Here is a 23,626-nt window from a genome sequence, read left to right on the forward strand (position 1 = left end):
TATTTTATTATGCAGTCAAAAGTCGTTAATTCGGACACCCATAATCCGGAATGATCTATAATCCAGACCACAAAGCTACAAACTTTCTGCGTATGCGTCGCGTTGACGTGTAAGACCTTTACGGCTGCGAATATGCGTGTGCGCATGCGCAAAATATGTTTACGTATGAGCATTTAATATATAACGGACGGTATAAGCTAAGCTAAAATTATCTAATTCAGTTAATGTTGCAGATTGCGTTGTTCCTTAATCTTCGAATTGGATCCGCCTTATTATTTTTTGCAGACTGTTAGAGCAATTTTATAAAAGTAAGCTTGAACTTTCGATTATGTCAAATAGAATTTCCGATATATATTTACTAATATGTAAAGAGTCTAAAAAGCGAAAGTATGTTTCGAAGCCCATTAAACAAAAGTGAAATTGCTGCAAAAAATGACCTAACCATTCCGAAATCTGTTTATCAATTTCACGCTGCTCTGCGGCGAGGGGGGGGGACGTCTTGGCGTGCAGTGAATTGGAAGTTGATCTGTCAGCACTATCCTTATCTTCAGGGCAGATGTTTTCATTTTATTTGGCTTATAATTTCTTACTAAATGTAGTATTTCATCTCTATGTATTACGTATTTGATATGATTTAAATCAAGTTTCTTGTCATTATAATTCGCTTCCGATAGTGAAAAAGTGACACAGAGGTTATTGAAAATGAAAAAATTTCGATTGACAAATTAGTTGGTAGACACAGCAATTATAGGACTTGAACAGAGGAACTTTGTAACTGAACAAGAAATTATGTCTGTTTATAGAATTAAAGAGAATGTATTATCACATAAAAAAACTAAACAACTTACATTGAAAGAAATGTTTAATAAAGTAAACAAATAAATATTAAGCTTTTTTTTTTGTAAATTTTGATACCCTTTAAATCATAATTGTTCTTTATTTCATAAATTATGGTTTCATATTTTAATTTTATAATTTCTGCATGCCATCTTACGAGATTTAAACTGATGATCTATAATCCGGAAATATCAATAATCCGGAATCGCCGAAGTCCCGACAAGTCCGGATTAACGACTTTTGACTGTCTAATGTGTTAGTTACATTTTTAGTGAACTGTGTTTGAATTCTACAGAAGTTTTATGTACTTTAGTTTTGTTTGGAGTATGCAGTTGTTTCTTTTATTTATGTGCATAGATATGTCTAATTTTTTTTTTTTTTTTGCATACTAATTATCTTTATTTAGAGCTGCACAGATTAAAACTTATGCTAATTATGTTTCTTTAGGGTTACACAAATCAAAACTTATTCCTGGGACAATGCTCAAGTTGTTCTAGTTGGTAATAAGTGCGATATGGAAGATGAACGAGTTGTATCTGCTGAGCGAGGCCGTCAACTCTCTGAACAACTGGGTCTGGAATTTTTTGAAACTTCAGCTAAAGAGAACATTAACGTCAAAGCTGTATTTGAGCGTCTGGTAGACATCATTTGTGATAAGATGTCAGAAAGCCTTGATTCTGATCCTAATCTTGTTAATGCTTCCAAGGGCACTCGTCTCACGGAAAATCCTGCACCACCAAATGCAGGATGCCAGTGTTAAATTTTGATCAAGACGTATTTTTTCATTACCATATGGTGTTCCTTTTTTTAAAAAAAAGTGTTTGATAAGAGGCTTGGTAGCATTCTTTTAAGTTTTTTTTAATTTATATATATATATATATATATATAACCCAAAAATGTGTTCATTCCATATTGATGGCGATGAATATTTGAATACTTACACTGTACTGTATAAAATTGAAGTTACTCAGCTAATTTGGATTGCAGGTGTTACTTAAGTATAGATATTGACATATTAGGTTTCTTGAATAAGGAAATATGTGTCATGCAGTTTCTATTAAGTATTTAAATAAAACCTATGAATTGGATGTGGTAAAGTTTGTATGGATTAAAAATTTAAATTTTTAAACTATGATTTGAATTTTTAAATACAGTTTTAGTATTTTATTTAGATTTAGTATTAATTATAACATAATTAGTTTTTAAATCAACAACAATAATATAAAATATTTTAATCCCCTCCCAATATTCTCAAGATGATTACATTCTTCTTTATAATTCATGAATAGAGTTACTTAAAAATTAGTATTTTATTTTTTTATTGTTGTATGTGTAATGTATTTACATGTGCTTTCATACATAGAGATTATTATTATGAATAATTAAGGATTTTTGTGTACAGTAAGCATTAATGGTATTAAGAATTACTGTGATTAAAAAGAACTGGTTATATCAATTTGATGTACTTAAATTATAAAAATAAATACTAGATCTACAAAGGACTTTATAAATTGTAAATATTAATTGCAGAACTGTCTGGAACATATAAATGTCATGAAAAAAGTGTAAATTCATATAGTACTTTCATAGTTAAAACCGTAATTGTAAATTTTAAAAAAATGCTCTAAAAGGAATTTTTTAGGTTTTTGCTAATCGGTCGAAGCCTTAAATTATTACAACATAAAAAGGTGTATATATAAACATTCTACAATAAGTTAAAAAAAATTTCTATGTATTTAAGTGCCATGGTCATTGAATGAGATTTCTGTAAATTTTTTAATATATCTGATGATAGTATATATGTATAGCTGCTGTATGTATAATTTTCAATATATATCAGTATTGTTTCAACATATCACTTTTGAGATAATTATTTATACTTATTTAAGGATTTTAATATTTTATTTTGTATTTTACTCTATGATAGATTTTTTTTTTTTTTTTTTGCCATTCAATATATTATCTATCTTGCAAATCTACTTGTATTACAAGCTGATTATTATTTACTTGCATACAGAAGTAGGATTCTTAGCTGCAAGCTTGTTGTTTCTGCTTACTTCCAAGTAAACTGCCACTAATTTAACTCTTCCCCCCTTTTTTCGCCTTTCTTTTTTTAAAAACTGAATTCTGCCAAGCCTATTTGCTTTTATTTCACAACTGTTCTTCAGATATAAGCTTAGTTTAAAGCAGCAGTTTTGTTAGTGCTCGTCAGATTCCATACATCGCAAAGTTAGGAGTATGAATGCTATTTCTCCATGTAGGAAGAACGTTCCCATTTGAAAAGGAACTATTGAATTATTAAATTTTGTAATATGGTCCAACATTCCTTTACGCTGCTCTCTAAGAAGATGTTTTATTTATTGATAAAAATATTTTTTACCTAGTCATTGTAGTGATGTATTTAAAGCCTTTTATTTACTTAGTCTATATGCTGAATCAGTCTTACTGTGTAGTATTTTTGAAAAAAGGGGAAAAAAAGGATTTATTCTTTGCTATTCTATTTTCTGTACTTTCCAATATACTGTGCAGTAATTTTTAGAAATTGTTAAATATTTTGATCTACCTAATATATATGAAAGACTATCTTTAATCGCACAGTTCATAAAATCTGAGTAGACTTCTGGATAGGACAGATAAAAATAATAAATATAAAATTCTTTCAGATTTAAAATATATTCCATTCTTATATAGGACATATAAAAATAATAATTATAAAATTCTTTTAAAGATTGAAAATATATCCCATTCTTAATGTATTATTTAGAGGAAAATTGCATTTTGTGATACAATATTGTTTTTAAAATCTAGTCATATTTTATTTTTATTTGCTGTGATATGAAAAGTATAGGAGTTTATATGATTGAACTTATTTTATTCATTTTGATTAATACAAGCTGTAAACAATTATTTTCTTTTAAATATTTCTAGTCATTTTTTTCTGATTTTTTTTAAAAAATTATTATAAGATTAAAAAAAGCTTTATTTCAGTATGTAGGAACATATCAATTACTTTCGAAATACAATCAAAATAATAAAATGTAGTGTATAAATAGAGGTATTGTTGATGGGTTTGTGTGTATAACAATCACAAGAAACAAATTTTGTGCCTTTGTTATACCTTTTACTTGTGGAATATATAACCCTGCTAGAGTTTTTTTCCCATCTCATTTGAATTTTTTATTCATTGTTTTTACTCCTATTATGAAGTGAAAGTATTTCCTTAGGATTGAACAGTATGCATTATTATGTGTGTATTAGGTATCTTTGATGTTGCTTAATATGCTAGCAAGTTTGTGTTATGCTAAGCTAAATCAGAGTCAGTATGTGTTTTTACATATAAACAGGACATTACTATACTATTGAGATATTTCATAAATTAATCACATATTAAACAAGCACTTTGTTAAAAATTAATTTACAAAAATCCCATTTAAATGTCGTAATAAATCCATTTGCATATAGTCATCTACTTATCTCTGGTAGGCAGCTGTGCCATTGGTGCACATCAGCCATTGATGAGTAACTGAATTGATGAATTCGTTTTAAGCAGTTCTTCAGATTCTGTTTGCTTTGTAATAAAATTCATTAGCTTCAGAATTACTTTAGAAAAACTTTTCTATCAGCATTTTTGATTGCAACTGTAGTCTGATGTGACTGAAGAGATTTATTGTATACCCTTCCCTCTTAAAAAAACGCTTGTGAAAAATGAAAGGCTTTTAATCATACTCACCACTAAGTATAATAGATAAAATTTGAAATCAAGCTAGTTTTTCGAGTAGCATTCCTTTAAAATGCAGTTTGTCAAAGTATTTATAGTTTGAAAAACTCCTATATGAATGCATAATATTTCATTGATAAATAATTTATCTAAAACAAAATTGTCATATTTTCAGAAAGAAATACATTTTTAATTGCAGTTTAGGTAATTTTTATCTGTGAGTTGGTGGTATTAATCAAACAAAATGGAAAGTAGGTATTGTATGATGTTAACTTAAAAACTCATTTATCTTTCATCTGTTAAGCTTTTTAATAAACTTGCTAGGAATTATGTAAAGAAAAAAAATATTTACCTGTTAAAAATGAATTAATTGAAAAAAAATAAGTTGATTTTTGTAGTTTACTCTATATTGGTAATTAAAATTGATAGCAAATAGGCTCTGAAATGGCTTTGCATATTTTTTAAATTAAAAAAAAAATTACAGCAGAATACATTAGTGCACAGTAGCTGCTATATTTGCATTTAATTTGCTAGCAAAATGTTAATTTTTTTCCATAAGTTCTATTTTTTAACATTTTATGCTTTGTTAATTTGCATTAAAAATTTATTTTAATGTTGTTCATAATTTTCATGTTGAACTCAAAAAGTTTACAAAGGATATATATCATGTTGGTGATTTTAGAAATATCAGTGTACAAATTTATGTAGTAAGTATTTATACAAAAGACTTTATTATGCTCAATTATGTTATAGGGTTATGTTGCTAATACATAGAATGACTAAGTGGCATCTATTATGTATATTTTACATATTAAAATTATGTGGTTTTTATGTACATAAAAAAAGTACAAGAAGCTGGATTTTTATCAGTTACTGGAATGCATATCTTACTGAGAAAATTATGTTATTAAATAATTTTTTTCATCTCCTCAGTCTTAGATACATACCTAATTGCAGATATTTCATATAAAAAGTGTAAATGAAATTAATCATCCAAAATTTGAATTTTCTGCAGTTTTGTTTAAGAACTGTGTTAAGAAAACCAATAAAAAAACTTTATAATAGTAGCAATTGTGTGTATATTGATACTTCTATATATGTGTGAAATTTAGAACTATTAAACGAATTTTAAATCTGAAATGAAAAAAGCTTACATATTCCTCAGAGGTAAACAGCATTTTTAGGCCTCAAGGAAAATATATATTTTATATATATATGTAATCTTTGAGTATTAAGAGTGCTGTATTATATTTGTGAAGTAAATTATGCAATATTTTCTGATGTAAAGTTTTGTATTTTGCTCTTCAGATATGCCCAAAATATTTGATAGTGTTTGAGAGGGTAGATATTTTGTTTGTTTCCAGATTTTAATCATAACTATGAAAATATTTGTGAAAATTACTAAATCAAATTCTCATAGGAGAATATACATCAGCAATCAGTGAATTGTTGTTTTATTGAAATACCAATTATGCATTTGATGAAAAGTAGCTTAGTTTTAACTAAATATATTGCATATTCTTTAAATCGGTACTATTTTGGAAAATGATACTTATTTTTTTAAGATCATACGTAATCTTATTTCTGTATATTTTACTCAAATAATGTCATTCAGTGATTGAAATTGATTTTATAATGAGTCATTAAAAAAATCATTTTTATTAAATATTGTGGAGTTTCTGAGGGTTAAACTTTTCTCATTCTAGATTTAACATGTGTGCAACTGTGTTGTAAATGTTAGACTCATACAAAGTACATGTTAGAACCTAAATGTGTAGTATGCCTGAAATGTAAAATTTGGCACATTTGTTGCATTGCCTTGAAACATTTATGTATTTATCTCATACTGGAAATGCCTCATGTAGTGTGATGAAAAGTAAGCATGGTAGACTGATATTTAAAGGATTTAATTTTTTCAACTAGGAGTAATTCTACAGTATAAATATATATCGCACACAAGCATATATACATATATAGTGAAAGTTGCATGAAAACCACTATATAATCATGTTCTAAATATTTACATGTTTTAAATGCTTTATTACAACTGTTTTATGAGACTGAAATAATAAATAAATATATATATTATATGCATATGTAAATAAAAATTGGGTTTATAATTGTAAATTAAATGTAAGATTTTTTTTTTTTTTTTTTTAAATTAATGCTTGTCCTTGGATTTTCAGCTTGGTTAATGCAAATCATAAATATTAAATATATTCTGGAATAAGATATGCCAGATCCCTTTTTCCATTCAAATTATCATTATGCAAATTTGGTTATGTTATTTTTATATTTGAAACTATCCTGATGTCTCGTAATGTGCATATTAGTATAAAAAGTTTGAAAGCCCTTATAACCCAGCCTAGTTTTGTAGACTGTATTTTTAATGCAGAGATTCCTAGTTTTTTTGCCCTCCTGTTTTGAAAAAAGGCTTCACCAAACTTTTGTTTATAATATTTCTGAACAGAGATATATCTGAGTATTACCTGATATTTTTGATTGCAGTTAGTAAAAAATTATCTGATTTACAAATCTGAGGTAGTGTTACGGACAGGAAAATAAAGGAATCTTATGAAGTAATAACTGATATTTATTCTGATTTGCTTTATGATGACAAAAATGATAAATCTTTTCCTTTCCCAATAAAGTCTTTCTTTGAAAGTATATGTAAGGAAAAGATTTTCAAATTATATTGCTTGGAGAATTAGCTTAATACTAGTATAATTTTAATACACGAATGTATTCAAAATTACATTTGTGTGTACTAGTATGTCGCAGATTATCAAAAATGAAATAAAATGTGTTTTTAAGTTTTTTTAAAAAAAGTTTTTAGGATCTATTTTTTTAGGAACAGTTTTTAGGTTTATATATTAAGAGATTTTAGGATCTATATTTCAATTATTTGTGTACATTCTGAAATAAAATAATATTATATGTGCAAATATAGGTTGATTTTTCATTACAAAATATGTTGAATTTTGTTATTTTCTAAGACAATTACTAACACATTCCTTTTTGTATTTAAAGTTACATTTTTATAGAGATATAATGAGATAATTCAGTTTTTCATTATTAAAGTTACTGTACTTGAGAGTAAAAAGTGACATCACTGTGACAAATTCATGTAATGTGATTTCTAATGAAATATGCATTAGAAATCTAAGGCTAGCAACATAACCATAACTAAGCAGTGTTACATTGTAAATCCTTATTTTAAGGCATGTTTGAAAAAAAGGAGGGAAGAAAAGAAAAGGAGCTTTAATTGAGAATATGTACACTAACTTACAGGAACATTCAAGTCAGTCACTTTGTAGTATGTAAATTAGCTCTGAATTTTTATTTATTTACTACTATTGGAAATTTTGTTCTTTAAAAATAATAATTATTTTAAAATGCCTGTTGGTGCAATCTTTAAGGTAATGCTATACTTTGTTTCTACAAGAAAGTAAATTATTTTCCAAGTGGATCATGAAATATCATGAAATTGTTAGTTTTGGTGTCTTTGTTGTGAGGTATTAAGAAACTGTAAACTATTTTTTATCACAGTGAACTCACCTATTATATCTCAAATTTTGTACCTTGATTATGGGATATTCCATATGTCGAATAAATCAGCATTTATATTTTTTACATAAAATTGAACTATTAAAATGATAAAGGAAATTTCACAGTTCAATGAATAAATTTCATTGAACTATTAAATACATCTTAGTTGTTTTAAATTATTACGTTTTTGAAGCTCATAATGAAAAAAAAAAAAAAATTTAGAAATTAGCCTTTGTTAGTATCTATAATTTATTATTTTTTACTCTGCAGATTTTCATTTATTGTGGTTAACTTTTTTTAAATTCATTTTTGATAGAGTTTTGCTTCTGGTATAACTCTTAATTTTTTTTGGGTGATAGTGTGAATTACTGGTGTTATTTCTAAGTTATTTTGCATGTCCTATGTTTTACATTCTTGAATAAATAGAAAGCTGATTAATAATTCTATTTAGTGCTTTAAAGTTTTCTTCCATCATCAAGTACAAAGTTTACAACATTGAATGATTTAGTTTAAAAAAAAAAAAAAAAAAAAAAAAAAGAATTCATATTATTTGATAATAAAAAATACTCTAAATAAATGCGACATGAATTCAGCTTTTACATCGATTTCATCATGTTAGTGAGCTTGCCAATAGCAAATAAGAGATGAAATACTTACAAATATACATCATATGTATTTTAAGAGATTCCCAGCCTTTGTACAATGATACCTCCTTATCACATTACAGCAACAGTGTACTGTAATGGATCATTAATTTTTTAATTATATTAAAGAATATGTATAGTATTTTTAGGTTAATAATTTTCACTGAAATTTTAGCATTTTTAGCTTAGATTTATTTTTTCTCTTCCTTCAGGAAAAAAGTTTACTAAATTTATTTTAAAATTAGTTTCTTTACAAGTCATTCTTGTAAAGAAACCATTCTTTTAAATCAATATTATTGTGATGATAGTGCTACTTGTATAACAGTATCAATATAATGTTATAAATACTGTATTTTAGATTTGCAGACCTTTAAGAATTTTTCATACAATAAATACTTTGGTTAGTGATTATGTTAATAAAATAACTTTTAATTAAAATGCTTAAAAAAATCTCAAAAATTTATAATCTAATTGTTAAGAAAAATATATTTTACAAAAGGGTATTTGAGTCAAACAGAATTAAAGCAAAATAGAATATATAATGTTGATGCAGTAAACATGATTGAAACAATTTAGGTTTAGTTTAAAAATTTTGCTAATGTGATTAATTATTTGAGTTTTAAAATTCTCTGTATAGGTAACATACATGAACTTGTATAATAAATTAAGTGTACATTTTTTTTTTTTTTTTTTTTGTTTGTTTAAATTTAGAACAAGAAAGAGAGGTCTGTTAGCATGAAAATAATAAATGTAACCTTTATCAAAACAAAATTCCGATTCTGGATAATTATTGAAAATTCTGAAAACAATAAATGTCTGGAAAAAATATATTTTACAATTCAGATAGTCATCTTTGAAGACATCTATAATTATAATCTATTTGAAATTAATTAAAATAACTTTTTTATTTTATATTTAAAAACAATTCTGTTGTGCAAAATACGTAAAAATATTGGCCTAGATAAATAGATACAAGTTACAATTTAATTTTCCTTATACTTTAAAAAGATATCCTTCCTTAAGCTGAATGATCTTGAGTGTTTGCTATAATGTATTGATCTAAATAATTGGATTACCTAGAATTTTTGCCTCCTGCTAACATAGTGAAGGTTGGGAATCTTTATTTTAAATTGGAATATATTTATAGATTAATTTTATTTTTTAAATGCAAGCGTTATTTACAAAAATTTTTAAAACCAGTTTTCAAAAATTTATAGTCATTTTATATCATCATGCAGTGAAAGCTACTGATTTAACCAATACATAAATTTTACAGCTGTTATTAAGATACTTGATTATTTAAATTTTACAAAAGGATTTTTCGCTTATGATATAATGAGTTTGAAATATTTTTACTCATTTTAATAGAGAATAAAATGCATAGTATTTAATGATTTCTGTTCTATCAAAAAGACTAATAAGAAAAACGTAACTTATTTCATATTTCAGTAATGTAGCAGATTTATTTTTTAAGTTGCCATTTTACATTAAACATAATAACTGCTTTACATAAAAATTTTTTAAATAATACCCTTCTAAAATAAAGATTTGCAAAGAATCTGGCGAGAAAAAGGTTATATTATGTATGTGTGCATATATATATATTGTATGTATATAAATCAGATTCTCAAATTTTTCAATATTTTTGTGTTTTGGGGCAAAAGTGCTGATAAAGTTTCAATATTAAAAGTTATTGCATAGACTAAGTGTTAAGTAAAGAACGATTATTATTAGATAAATCACCATTTAAATGTAACTACCTATTAGAAAATAAATTAGTTTTCCTTTTAAGATACATTTTTCATGTCATTATCACAACATTTTCCTAAATGTAAATTAATCATTCATGGACATGGAATGTGCATGTTACTATAGAAAAAATCTAAATACTACTTTATATACTGAATATTAAAAGTACTGAATTAAATTCATTAATTGAAATGTCTGTGAAACCTTCGAATAGGACAACTAATTTTATGATTAGATATTTTATGAATGTAATCTATTTAATCTAGCTTGAAATAAAAAATTGCCCTCTACAAATCTTATATATGCTCAAAAATCTGGATTTTAAAATTTATAAGTGTCTTACTTTACAGGGAATACAACAATTTGTCCATAAAAATTATTATATTTTTGATAGTTCATTAAATATATCAAATGGTATTTTCAGACTAAGCAATGAATTTCAATGCTCATAGAGATTAAAAGGAATGCAATGTGACATTAAGGTCTCCAAATTTCCTCCAAAGTCTCCGAGGTATTTCATATAAACTAGGTATTTTTAAAACAAAATGTTTTTTTCCCACTGCTGAAATATTTTGTTACAAGTATGCATCCAAAACATTTTTCTTAATGAGAACACGAAAAAAAAATTTTTTAATGGTAATTTTATTTTCCTGTAAAATCCATGAATGGTACACCAACCAACGAATTTGCATATTTGTGGTCTAATGTATGTATGGAAGTGCAATTTTGTGTTCAGTTGTATTTAATTAATGTAAATAATTACAGCATAGGGCAATGAGTGCAACATTAACTTACTGAGCATATTTTTTTCTCATTATCCTTTAATTTTGATAATTATATTCTGAGATTCTGTGGAACAATAAGGTTAAGAACCCATCTTAGCATTTTTTGATAGTTCTTTTATATCTTGCGACAGGACAGATATTCTTTGTTAACTACTCATTCCATCCAAATATATGGATTTTGGAAAAGTTGATTAATGAGACATAAGTAAAGAATTATAATCAAGTATCCTTATATATAAATTTATATATTGGTCAAATAACTGAGACATAGCTGGCAACAGGCTTTTCAGATTTAATCCTTTAATCAGTTTTCCATGTTATAATTCATCCATCGGACCCAAATATTTTAAATTTTCTGCAAATATAGCATTATTCCAACGTGATAAATCTTTACTTAGGATGGATTTTATGAATGCAAGGCATATTTTTCTCAAGAAACAATTTCCTTCTTGCCAATCGCACATTGTATTCAGTGTCCATCGAAAACATCGTGGAGAAAACAACGCAAGGCAAAAGCAAAGCATCGTGGGAGAAAATAAAGCTAAGAGAAAACATAGGGGTCGAAAATAATGCATTTCGAATCATGGTCGAAAATAATGCAGTTAAAAAACTTTACATCTTTATTGAAAATATCGTGGTAAAAAATAAAGTTCCTACAAATCATCACACGCGTGTATTTTTCAGGTTTTTAAAATTGTAAATGCATTTCGTATAATGATTTGAGAGCACAAGAAGGAAAGAGAGATTATTTTTACTTCTATATTTCATATTTTTGAATTAACTAATACATTTTCTGAAAAACTAAAAAGGAAACTTAAGCATTTAAATATTGAAAATTAATGCAACTTATAGCTTTTAATAGAATTTTTAATTTATATAGTTAATTAATAAAAGTCTATGATAAATTAATCTTTAGAGTTTTACTCATTAATAGCTTCTTCTAGAAGCTATTAATCTTTAGAGTTTAATGTTTCAGGAAAAAATACAATCTAAACATGTTTAGAAAAGGAAGATAAATAACTGTATGAGGTTACCTGTATGAAAATTGCTTAGTTAATTAGCAAACTATTTTCTTTCATGTTTGTTGATCTGATATTGTCTGTAATTTGGATGTTGATTTGTTGTTACAACGAAAGTCAGTTACATAATATGTCAGTATGGGATTTGGATTTACCAAAGCACACTAGGGCTATCTGCTTAAGGGGTCATTAATTTATTAATTACCTTTGTTAATTAACTATGTAAACTTAAAATTATATTAAGTGCTATAAGTTGCATTATTTTTCTACTCATTTTCAATTTTTAAATGCTTAAGCATCCTTCTTACTTTTTCAGCAAAAATTTATTAGTTCATTCAAAAGTATGAAATACAGAAGTAAAAATAATTCCTCTTTCTTTCTTGCACTCCCAAATCATTACGCGAAAATGTGTTTACAACTTTTAATAGCCTTAATGATTTACAAGAGTTTCAGAGAATATTTTATTGCAAACCATTATTTTCAATCCATTCCATATTTTACAGCACTAGTTTTTGGATCTTGCTAAATGTTTCATTGAATAAATCTGATTCCTTAGTGTTAGCTTGGAAAGTGGTCCAGACTTCAGTCAACAATTCCATACAATTTCCATCGTTTCAAAGCATAAGATAATTGAATGATTTAAATCAAATTTTTTTGTTTGTTTGTTTGTTTGAGGGAGGGGCAATTTGAAATATTTTCCATTTTTAAAACGATAAATAATCTAATTTAAAAACAGAATTTGTCATTCATTTACAATATTTTGCAATCTTTACTTTGGATTAAAAGCTGTTAATGTATTTTGCCAAACAAGCAATAATTTCTAAATGCAGACAATAATTCTCATGGTTTATTTTCATTTAAAAAAAATACAAAAAACACTTGTTATTCAAACATCTAAAGAAGATTTTAAAGTATCAAATTATGATCATGTTAATGATTAACACTTTTTGAATAAATTATTTTATTTCACGGATATTTCGGTCATAATAATTTTGTAACAAGCACAAAAAATAAATGAAAAAATATATCAGAAAAAAAAATTTGAAGTCTACGTTTCAATATTTAGTACAAGATTTATGCAAATAAATTTCAAAAAGATGTGTCGGAAAACAAGTGTGAGCCACCGCATATGGAGATTTTTAAGAATGCAACATTAAAAGGAGGGGGAATTCATTAAATTACAACTAATAGAAAAGTTTTATTACTAGTTTTATATTTTGTAATTTCTATTATGACATTTTTTAACATTTGACTTATTTTATTGAAAACATTGGATAGCTACAGGTAAACAACACAAGTTTAAACCCTTCTGGAATGATCAACTTACTCTAATAAGGGAACAGTCAGTTCAAACCCGTACTAAAGCTGAAAATTCTAACAACCTGGAAGATGTCAGAAATTGGAGAAAGAGTATTGCAGTTCTCCGTAAAGAAATCAATTTAGCAAAGTACAAGAGTTTTGATATTTTTATACATAATATTGACTACCGTAAAGATGGTGCTAAAGTTTTTAAATTTGTAAATAAATTGAAACGTCAAAAACCCTCTTTCCTCAAGGGTACCAATAATTTTTAAAGGAAAGGCTTTAAAAATTTGACAAGAATATTTCCAACACTTTAATGAATTTTTATGCTTCTAAATCAACGTTTGAGTGGTGAATTTAAGAGAGATCAAAAGCTGATGAAGAAATTGATCAAGGACTCCCATAAGACTTTGGGATTTGGACAAGAGATTTTTAATAGACATTTTAGAATTAGAAGAAGCTATTAATTTCATAAAGATAGGAAAAATTCCAGACCTGGATAATATACATTCAGAGCTTATTAACACGTTGACTGCCGGGCGCATTTTATGTGGTTCGCCCATGGCGCCAACATGAGTTTTTATTATTCGGTGCATAGTTATCTACAGAAGATAAGTTGAGTTATGCAATCATGCTTAATGCATTTTTCCTGGTAGGGGGTCACCCCCGAGACGCTGCAGACCATTTTTGTGATCTATTACTCTTCAAAACATTGTAGTATCAATGGTTATCATTTAAAAATTTATCTGCATCGATATTTACTCTAATTATATATTTTTACTGTTGGTAGTTTCGCCAGTCACCCCCAAGGCGCTGTAGCCAAGTCAAGTGCCGGTGACCCTCACGGCAGTCAACGTGTTAAACATCTAGGTTATAATACTCAAATGTTTCTTATATCTATTTTTAATCATAGTTGGAACTCTTATGTACCCACCATGTGGGAAAAAAGCCATTATTATCTCTATTTTGTAAAAGGATAAACCTGCAGATAATATTAAAAGCTACTGACCTATTGCATTGACTAGTGTTTTTTGAAGATTATAGAAATGATGATAGTCTCTTGTCTCCTAAACAAGCTGGATTCAGACAATATCATTCCACTGTCCAGCAGGTGTCTTATGTTAGTCAAGCCATTAAGGATTCTTTAGACAATCGCTTGTCTGTCCTGGAACATTCATAGACTTTGAATCAGCTTATGATTCAGAGTTGGAGACTACGTACTATTCAGAAATTACAGAGAGTATGGAGACTACATACTATTCAGAAATTACAGAACTTGGGATTAAATAGCAGGATGTTTTTATGAATTAAGAATTTCTTATCACAGCGCTTTTCTGCTGTTAGATATGGCTGCGATGTTTCCAGATTTAAATATACTGAAACTGGCCTCCCACAGGGAACAGTCATCAGCCCAATTCTTTTTTATGTTTTTATTAACGATTTACCGAAGACTGGCACCGTTGGTGGATTTTGCCCTTTCTGCTGACAATTAGGTTATCTGGAGTAGTGCTTTTAAAAGGAAGCAGGATGGTTTAAATGATACTCTTAATGGTGCTCTGAAAGAGCTGGAATTTTGGTGTCAAAAAAATGGTATGAGAGTAAATCAGGATAAGGAACTGGTGCCAGTTCTTCACTCTGAACAGACAGACTTTTACCCTGAAGTTGACATATAAGGATGTAGATGTTCAACATAACACTTCGACAAAATATTTGGATTGCATCCTCCATCCATGCTTAAATTGGAGGAACATTTGAACAATATAACATTTGAAAAATAAAGCCGTAAGAAGACCTTCTGTCTTAAAACAGTTGGCTGGCTCAATGTGGGGCTGTGACAGAGAGACATTGATGACTACTTACAAATTATACATTCAACAAATTATTGGTCATTGTAGCAAGATCCTCATCATGGCTCCAGAGAATATAGTCCAGATCCTCAAAGTCTTCCAGAATCAAGCATTATGCATAATTACTGGAGCAGTGAGATCTAGTTCTATTCTTGCAATGCAGCTTTTAACCGGTCTGGAACCTGTTCATGATTGTATCAAGAGAAAAGCGATCCTATTATACCAGACGCTGGTGCGTCTGCCCGACAATCCTTTTTGGAAGAACTATAATAAGGAAATTTCTAGAAATTCTTAAAATTCAAATTGGCTTTATACAGGCTGCTCAAAGAGAATCTGATGCTTTGGACTTGAGCCAAGATTATCTAATTTTACCTCCTCCCCATTGTCCCTTGGACTTTTTGAATTTGAATATAAATATTGATCTTATTCAAAGAGTTGTTAAAAACGAAATGAGCGATTCACAATTAAGATCTATTGCAATGGAAACTACTGGGATTCACTATCCTCAAAATGAGTGGTTGCATGTCTACACCGACGGCTCTATGTTAGAGAGAACGCATGGTGCATAGAAGCAGGTATCCATAGCAAGCTTTTCAGTTTCTACTTACGAATGGGACCTCTTACTGCCTTTTGATGGTGAAATCGAAGCTATTGCTGTGGCTATTCAACAACTGCCCATTCTTTTGTAAAGGCAGTTATATTGTCAGATTCCAAAAGTGCACTTCACGCTAATCATAACAGTTCCTAAAGAATCTTAGACTGTAGGCCTTTGCTTAAGGCAGTGGCACACAGAATTTCTTTCCAATGGACTCAAACCCACTGTGGAATTATGGGAAATTAAAAAGCTGATACTTTGGTTAAGAAAAAGAACATTCATAATGCAAAGCATTAATTGGCTGCTTTCATTTCATACGACTAAATTCTTTGTTAGCATGACTCTTCAGAAAGTTCTTAAGCAGGATATGATTCAACCTGCTGTGGATTAAGAGTTGGAGGATTCTAGGAGAAGAGACAACTTTCATTCCCAGTTTTCTAAGAAAGACAGTGATAGCTCTATTTAGACGTCTGACTGGACATGACTGTTTGCAAGACCACCTCTAAAGAATTGGAGTGGTGGATTCTCCAAACTGTATTTTGTGTGACTCCAATCATCCTATGATTTTTGAACATTTAAATAATTGTATTGCACTTTCTCGGTATGAGGACATTGTTAAAAGGTACTGGAGAGCCCGCGAACTAATGGCTTAAGCAATAATGTTTGGCATTTGTAAAATAAAATAAATTTGATTATATGATCAGCTGAACACAAGCCGGGGGACATATTGCTGGGTTAATGAGGCCAGGCATGTTTGTTTCTGAATTGATAGGTGACTTTTGACAAACCCAGCTTTTGCTCGAGAAAGGTCAAAATAGAAACCACGTTCCCATAGAAAAGACTATCTTAGTACATCTTTTCTACTCTTAGATCTTTTTTTTTTTTTCTAGATTACCTGGCACACACAGTTAATAATCTAAAAAAATAACCTGAATTAGATACACTATTTATATAATTTTAGTCATTTGTAACACTTTGGGAACTTTGTAGATGGTTTACTCACTTCATCAACCAAAATCCAAATCTCAAGTTCAAAAGTGAATCATATTTAGTCAGATCATTTTTCTGCCATTAGGTTCACTTTTGAAATCCAGACATCCAATTCTCTTCTGTTTTTCGACATCATGGTTACACACAACATATCTAACTGCATTACTACTGTTTACTTTCCACCACACTTCAAATCATGTCATTTGATTAAAAAGAAGTTAGCTTCATTTTATTCCTTCGTTTTCCATGCACTTCAGGTTTACTACACCAAATCAGCTTGTGATTTAAAACTAAATTACCCAAAAACAGTTGCTATAGGCAAAAGCTTTTCAAAGCTCTGATATATGATCTAGGGCTGCCATCAATAGATCCTTTAACATCTTCACTAAAATGCTAGAACAGGCTTTTTTGCTTGACTAAGGTTAAATGATCAACACTTCACAGACCTTCTAAATTTTCTTTCCCCCTGTAAGACCTAATCTAGCCCAATTCTTGGTTTTTTCTCCTACGCTGCATACAGGAATCGATTACAACCTTCACCTAGACGTTATCTCAGTCACTGACTTTACATTACTTCTTAAATTTTAATTTTTACTCGCACAACCTAATTTTTCATCTTTTTTACCATGCCAGAAAACCTAAATTAATTCCATCAAATCTTAAATCAATTTAAATTCTAAATTTTTACTCTTCTATCTCCTATGAATTTAAATTTAATTAGTAATCTAAATTTTAAATGCTTGCACACTCCTGAACTTAATTTCATTTCTTATTCACATCAGTATCTTAAACTTGCACATTATCTGCAGAACAACAGACTGGCAGCCTCCCACAATCCGTTCTCTTTTCACTTCACTTCACTTGTATTTTAGGTCACTGACCTCTGAGCCCCTTCCTGACCACTGATCAAGGCTCTTAATTAGCTTATGAACTCAAAGGCCAGTTCCCAGTGAATTGCTCTTCACACCTTCTGTTTGTTATTGTCACCGTTCATATAAATCACGTGCCCGGTTGCTGACTCAAACTCTCATTTTGACTTCTGCTTGTGTGCCACAATGGGGGCCTAATTGCCTTATTCATTGAGGGTTAACTGCAAACAGTCTCCTCTCTTGTCCCCAGAAATCTCGCATCGAGCTCTGTTCTTTAGTCCCTAATGGCTTCTTTCACTTTCTATAGAAAATTCCCATCTTATTTATTTCATTCTTATTAACAAAGATGTGGAGATAATTGCATTGAATTGCAGAGGTGCTTTGTAATCAAAACTCCTTGGTCCTAATATTATTGACCAAGGGATTAAAAAAATCCTCATCCCAACACATCACAGAGAACCCTCTCCTTTTAGGAGATAAGAATTCTATTGTCATTCCTTTATTTCCATCCATTAGTTAAAAAACTGCATGTATTTTACAAAAATTCAACATACGGGTCATTTTCTTTTCTGTCAATAAAATTTACAGGACCCAATTCCAGATATGAACTCCTGAGGTATACACAGGATTCATTGCCAGTGTGGTTTAAATTATATTGGTTAAACTAAGACAGCCCTAAATTTCATGCTAAGGAACATAAGGCATATGTTCGAAAAAAGAAACACATAAATCTACTTGTTTAAAAAAATTACATTTTTCATTTTTCTTTCATTCAGAAAATCATCTTCTGTTGGCAAATTAAGATTTTCTAGAAGCATTTCACATTCATAAAAATTTTATTTAACAATCCCAATTTTAATTCGTCTTTACCCTCAGCTTTTAAGGAAACTGTTTCATAGTTGTTTTCATTTTTCATCAACAGAGGGTGCTTATTCTTATCACCTTATGTTCTCTTATCTTATCACTGGCTTTTCTTCCATCATTTGCATTTCTACGGCTGAAGAAGTTTATTTATTTAAACTTTCGAAACTAGTCCTGCAAATTTATAAAAATTACTTATTCTTGTTGCCTTAACCCCTCCAATTATATTATATATTGTCAATGTATCAGCATTTTAGCATTTCCTAACTTCAAGATGCATAATGGTGATGTTATAAGCTTGCAACTGTGAATACTGATAGGATACAAATTATATTTGTTAATAAAGCCATATGCCAACAAATTTGTTTCTTTTTTTAATGAACTTAATCCACTAACCATATTTCGTTAAGGGCCATATTTCTCTCTCTCTCTCATATATTTCTCTTTTGGGGGCGGATTAACTGGATTTTTTTTCTTTTAAATTTTTCACGTGATCTGTCTACTGATATTGTTACAAAGGTTTCCTACAAAAAGTCATGGCTGCTTAAAATTCCTTGCAATCTCTTAGATGTAGCTGGTTTTAATTTTGTATAATTCAAGCTAGTCCATTCTCAAATGCATAACACCCCCCCCCTCCATGGGGAAAAAGAATCCAGAAGCACAAACTCTAATAGACCCAAACCCAATGGCAAACAGAAGAGAATAGGACACACTGTTTAAATTCCAGCTGATAATGCAGATCATGCACCTTCAAATTTAAGAAATTCTTAATTTAGTTATGATGTGTGAATCAGTTTATTTCAGAAGATTTTAATTTAAATGCTCAAAATTTATTAAATTCCTTTACAAATGAAATAATATTTTAATTATATTATGTGTTAATTGGTTTTTGATCTTTAACGTATGATGAAGTACTGTATAAAATGTTCGTCTTGTCCAACAAAAATTTTATTTTTATTTATTTATATAAGCTGCTATCCATTTAAAGTTTATAAATTTAATCACTTAAAAAAAAAAAAAAAAAAAAAAAAAAAACTTTATAAAAACAAGCCTTTACAGATATGAAATTTACATTATTTGCAGTTTTGAGTACTAGATTTACAGCAGCCTTCTAAAAACAGAGCCATAATCAAGATAATGATAAACCAGTACTATTCGGTTTTGAGGGCCGTAAAAAATCACCAAACTATTGTTGATGCCAGTGCTGCCAAAAATAATTGCGGCAACCCTAACGCAAGAAAGGAAGTATAATAGTAAATAACTATCTAAGATTGATGTTTTAATTTAGATGAAAGGTTAATTTCATATAATACTTTTTTTTATTATAATTTATATAAAAAAGGCTAAACATGACTGAATGGAAGCATACGAGTAAATAACTATTTCAGATCATTATTTTAATTTATATAAAAATTGCTAAACATGATTGAATGCATGCCTGCATCGCTATTTCGCTACCGAGTTATCGCTAAAGCATAATTTCATGTCGTTGGTTGTTCAAGTATAATTTTCTATAATGAATGATGTCTTTTCTTTGAAAAAATTCTCGGTAAAGTGCAGAAGTGCCCACGTATTTGTTTCCGCTTTTTACAAGGGTAAGAACAATTGGATGTTTGTCAATTTTCTTTTACTTTTTAAGTGAAAATAGGTCGATGTGTACATAGATAAAGCCAAGGGTGTGCGCAGTGCCATTTTTGTGCAATTCTGGAATTTTTTTTAAGTGAAAATAGGTCGAAGAGCACATGGATACGGAGTATGTGCAATTCTTAAAAACGTGTCAAGCAGTGGGTGATTCTGCACTTTACCCAAAATTCTATTGCCGACTTTTTGTCATGGGCAATTCCCAAATTGTTAAATCCATAGGATATTAAAAAAAATCAAAAAAGGATTTAAAAATTAAACTAGTATTTCAATGGCGTCTTAAGAAATATAGAACTATATAAACTTACGCAATCTGAAATCAGCGCGTACGCTAGATTTGGCGTGCTGTTAAATGGGCACGTTTGCTAGATTTGGCGCTTTTGCCCATACGTTTTCGCTGCAGTTTTTTACGGTCCTCAAAATGGAATAGTACCGATAAACCTTTTCTTTTATAAAATCAGTCTAATATATTAAAATGAATAGTAACCAAAAAAAGATGTGCAATGGATTTAGATGAGATTTATAACTTTCACACCTATGCATTTCAATTTCAGTCATAAATTTTGATACTTATGTGTTAGTGCTACCACCTTGGCTCAGTTTTGCGATTTTTTACAGAAGAAAAGGATGACTTGTAATTGCAAAATAATTACTATTTATTATGTGTTAGTGCTACCACCTTGGCTCAGTTTTGCGATTTTTTACAGAAGAAAAGGATGACTTGTAATTGCAAAATAATTACTATTTATTACACATATATACATTACTGAAAAAATTAAAATTAAAAATACATAATTCATAATATTTTATATTAAATTTTTTGTAGCTTCTTAGAATGAAAAACACTATAAACAAAAATAATAAGAAACAATTTATATCAGTCTATAAATGTGAAATTTTCATTTATTTGAATAAATATGTGAGGGAGTAAATTTGTCATTCCTTACAAATTTATTCATTAAGAAAAAATTTGCATATTATGAAAATTATTCAGCAAGATCAACATAAATACATATTAAAAACTCGTGTTTAAATTAATTTTTTACGGTCACAAAGATTCATTGATTTGAAAGTATGTTTTCGTGTGTGAAAATAGTAAGATGTATATAGTATACATATTTTTAAAAAATTCTCCTTTAAAATGGCTATTCATTTTTCCAGAATGGAACACATTTGAACAGAATATACAGATATTGCTATATATATATGATCTAAATTACTTCATGAAATAATCTAGTCAAAGCAAAACACATAAAAATCTATGATATGCAATATAAAAATTTTTGAAGAGCTGTATAAAGTTTTACAAATTATATCAATTTACAAACATGATAAACACATTGCTGTTTCATCTTGAGTATCATACCTATAAAAAATTACAAAATAAAAATAACTGTTAAAAAATTAAATATTTAGTAGAGCAAATTAAAGCAAAAAAAATTTAATGTCCATAAATAGCTTTAAAAATATGACAAAAAATTTTAACACTTCAAGTCCGAAGTTTTCACAAAATACATCAATTGAGGTGTTGTATGAACAACAGGAATTTTAGGTTTCAAAAAAGATACATTTTCCAAGGTTTTATCCATTGTAGCAGAATTTTTAGAAATATGCAAATTCAGATTGGTCTTAAACTCTGGTCATTATAATAATCTTATTACCTAAAGAAAATTTTCAAAAAATGGCAATATTTTAGGTATAAACTTTAATATGACTGCTAAAGATTACTGTTTTTCTAATGTCTTAAATACCAGACAGTCTACTGATGTTGCTAAAAAAACATTTTCATCTAAATCAGTAAATACTGTTTGGAAGTAATTTTTGTCCGAGTCGAAATAAGACTGATGTTTCTGTAAATGTAACAGCAGTGAAAAATTAAGCTAAAAAAGTTAGCTGGAAGTGTTTTATTGTTGACAGTCATTGGTGGTAATGGATTTTCTGTCACAAAGCCTTCAAGGTTACATGCTCCAAATGCATCAGATACTTCAAAATCAAATTAGGTACAAGCACAAACTATAAGCGAACACAAGCTTAAAACAATAACACACTTATAAAATCAGAAGATGTGATAAAATGATAAATGCTGGATTAAACAATTTAACAAAACTCGGATAATGATTTCAGATGCAAAACAGGACTAAAATCAAAGAACATGAGATATATTAAAATATATAATATTAAAATACCAAGAAGCAACTTGACATCAAAATTGAATTGAATATGAAAGATCCATCTCTTTCGGGTACTGAAATAAATTGTCACTGATCTTTATTCCTATAACATGGTTTACAGTCAAGTCACAGTCGCTTAACACTTCAATCAAATCTGTCAAAATATGGACATTCAATTAATAAGTGATGCACTGATAGAATATTTTCATAGTGTGAAGAAACAGGTTCACTTTTAGCCTTCAACAAGTAATTGTATACAACTAAAGATCAGTTCTTAGTCAGGCTAATAAGATTCCTTCCTCCAATTTCTGGTGATCTCTAGTAGACTACTCTAAGGTTTTACATTTCTCAACTTATTCAGAACTTAATCATTCTAGAATAATTACCATGCATTTAGAATTTTCTGCGTGATGATTATTCTTATATTACTGTAAAGGACAAACCGATTTGACAAAATACTTGCAGATTTTGCTGCTGTGTCTGCCAGTTCATTACCTTTTATGCATTCCAGGAACACAGCAATAAAGAATATTACACCTATGGCTCTTTAATTTTTGATGTACTCTTAGAATGTCAATTAACAGAGGATTCTGTGTGTCAGAAAAACTTTTAGTGCACTAAATGAGCCAATATGAATTGCAAAAGTTTCGGGAATGCATTAGAGATGAAAGTAAAAGCAAAATACACAGAGCAGGCATTGTGCAGTCACCTGCTCTCAGTATGGCCTCCCATCACAAATGACATTCCTACATGACCAGTTGTTTTTGAACCATGTGTCCATGTGTGTGTATATAGAGATAGAGACAGAAATAAAACTATTGTATTCATCCTTGTGCGAAAAAAAGAAAAGAAAAACCTGCCTATATACTAAAAAGTTGAATTTTCGGGTTGTTCCAAGATGAGATTTTGAGACACTTTACTACCTGGGCCTTCACTTCAGACACGCACTATTTTTCTACCAAATGATATGTTCCTTAAGAAAATGGAAATACACAAAGAGACCATGCTGAAAATAACAAGTTATAACTCTCATCAAGACGACAAACATG

At 28.8% G+C, this 23,626-nt stretch overlaps 2 protein-coding genes across 7 annotated transcripts in view; one reads left to right on the forward strand and one right to left on the reverse strand.

The window, feature by feature from the left end:
* The window catches only part of LOC118191371 (ras-related protein Rab-3), a 48,957-nt gene extending 38,416 nt beyond the window's left edge, over positions 1 to 10,541 (forward strand). Inside the window, exon 4 of the mRNA XM_035362179.2 lies at positions 1,285 to 10,541. Coding sequence (XP_035218070.1) covers positions 1,285 to 1,597 — 313 coding nt within the window. The 3' untranslated portion in view covers positions 1,598 to 10,541. The remainder of the gene's footprint in view (positions 1 to 1,284) is intronic.
* A 2,585-nt stretch (positions 10,542 to 13,126) lies between these two features.
* LOC118191332 (uncharacterized) overlaps positions 13,127 to 23,626 on the reverse strand; it is a 61,280-nt gene continuing 50,780 nt past the window's right edge. For all 6 annotated transcript variants that reach the window (XM_035362150.2, XM_035362161.2, XM_035362129.2 and 3 more), the window contains one exon: positions 13,127 to 21,772. In XM_035362150.2, coding sequence (XP_035218041.1) covers positions 21,727 to 21,772 — 46 coding nt within the window. In that variant the 3' untranslated portion in view covers positions 13,127 to 21,726. The remainder of the gene's footprint in view (positions 21,773 to 23,626) is intronic.

The sequence above is a fragment of the Stegodyphus dumicola genome, chromosome 4, assembly GCF_044657685.1.
Source record: "Stegodyphus dumicola isolate Sdum_Otavi_A_Nest chromosome 4, ASM4465768v1".
In the NCBI taxonomy this organism is placed as follows: Eukaryota; Metazoa; Arthropoda; class Arachnida; order Araneae; family Eresidae; genus Stegodyphus; species Stegodyphus dumicola.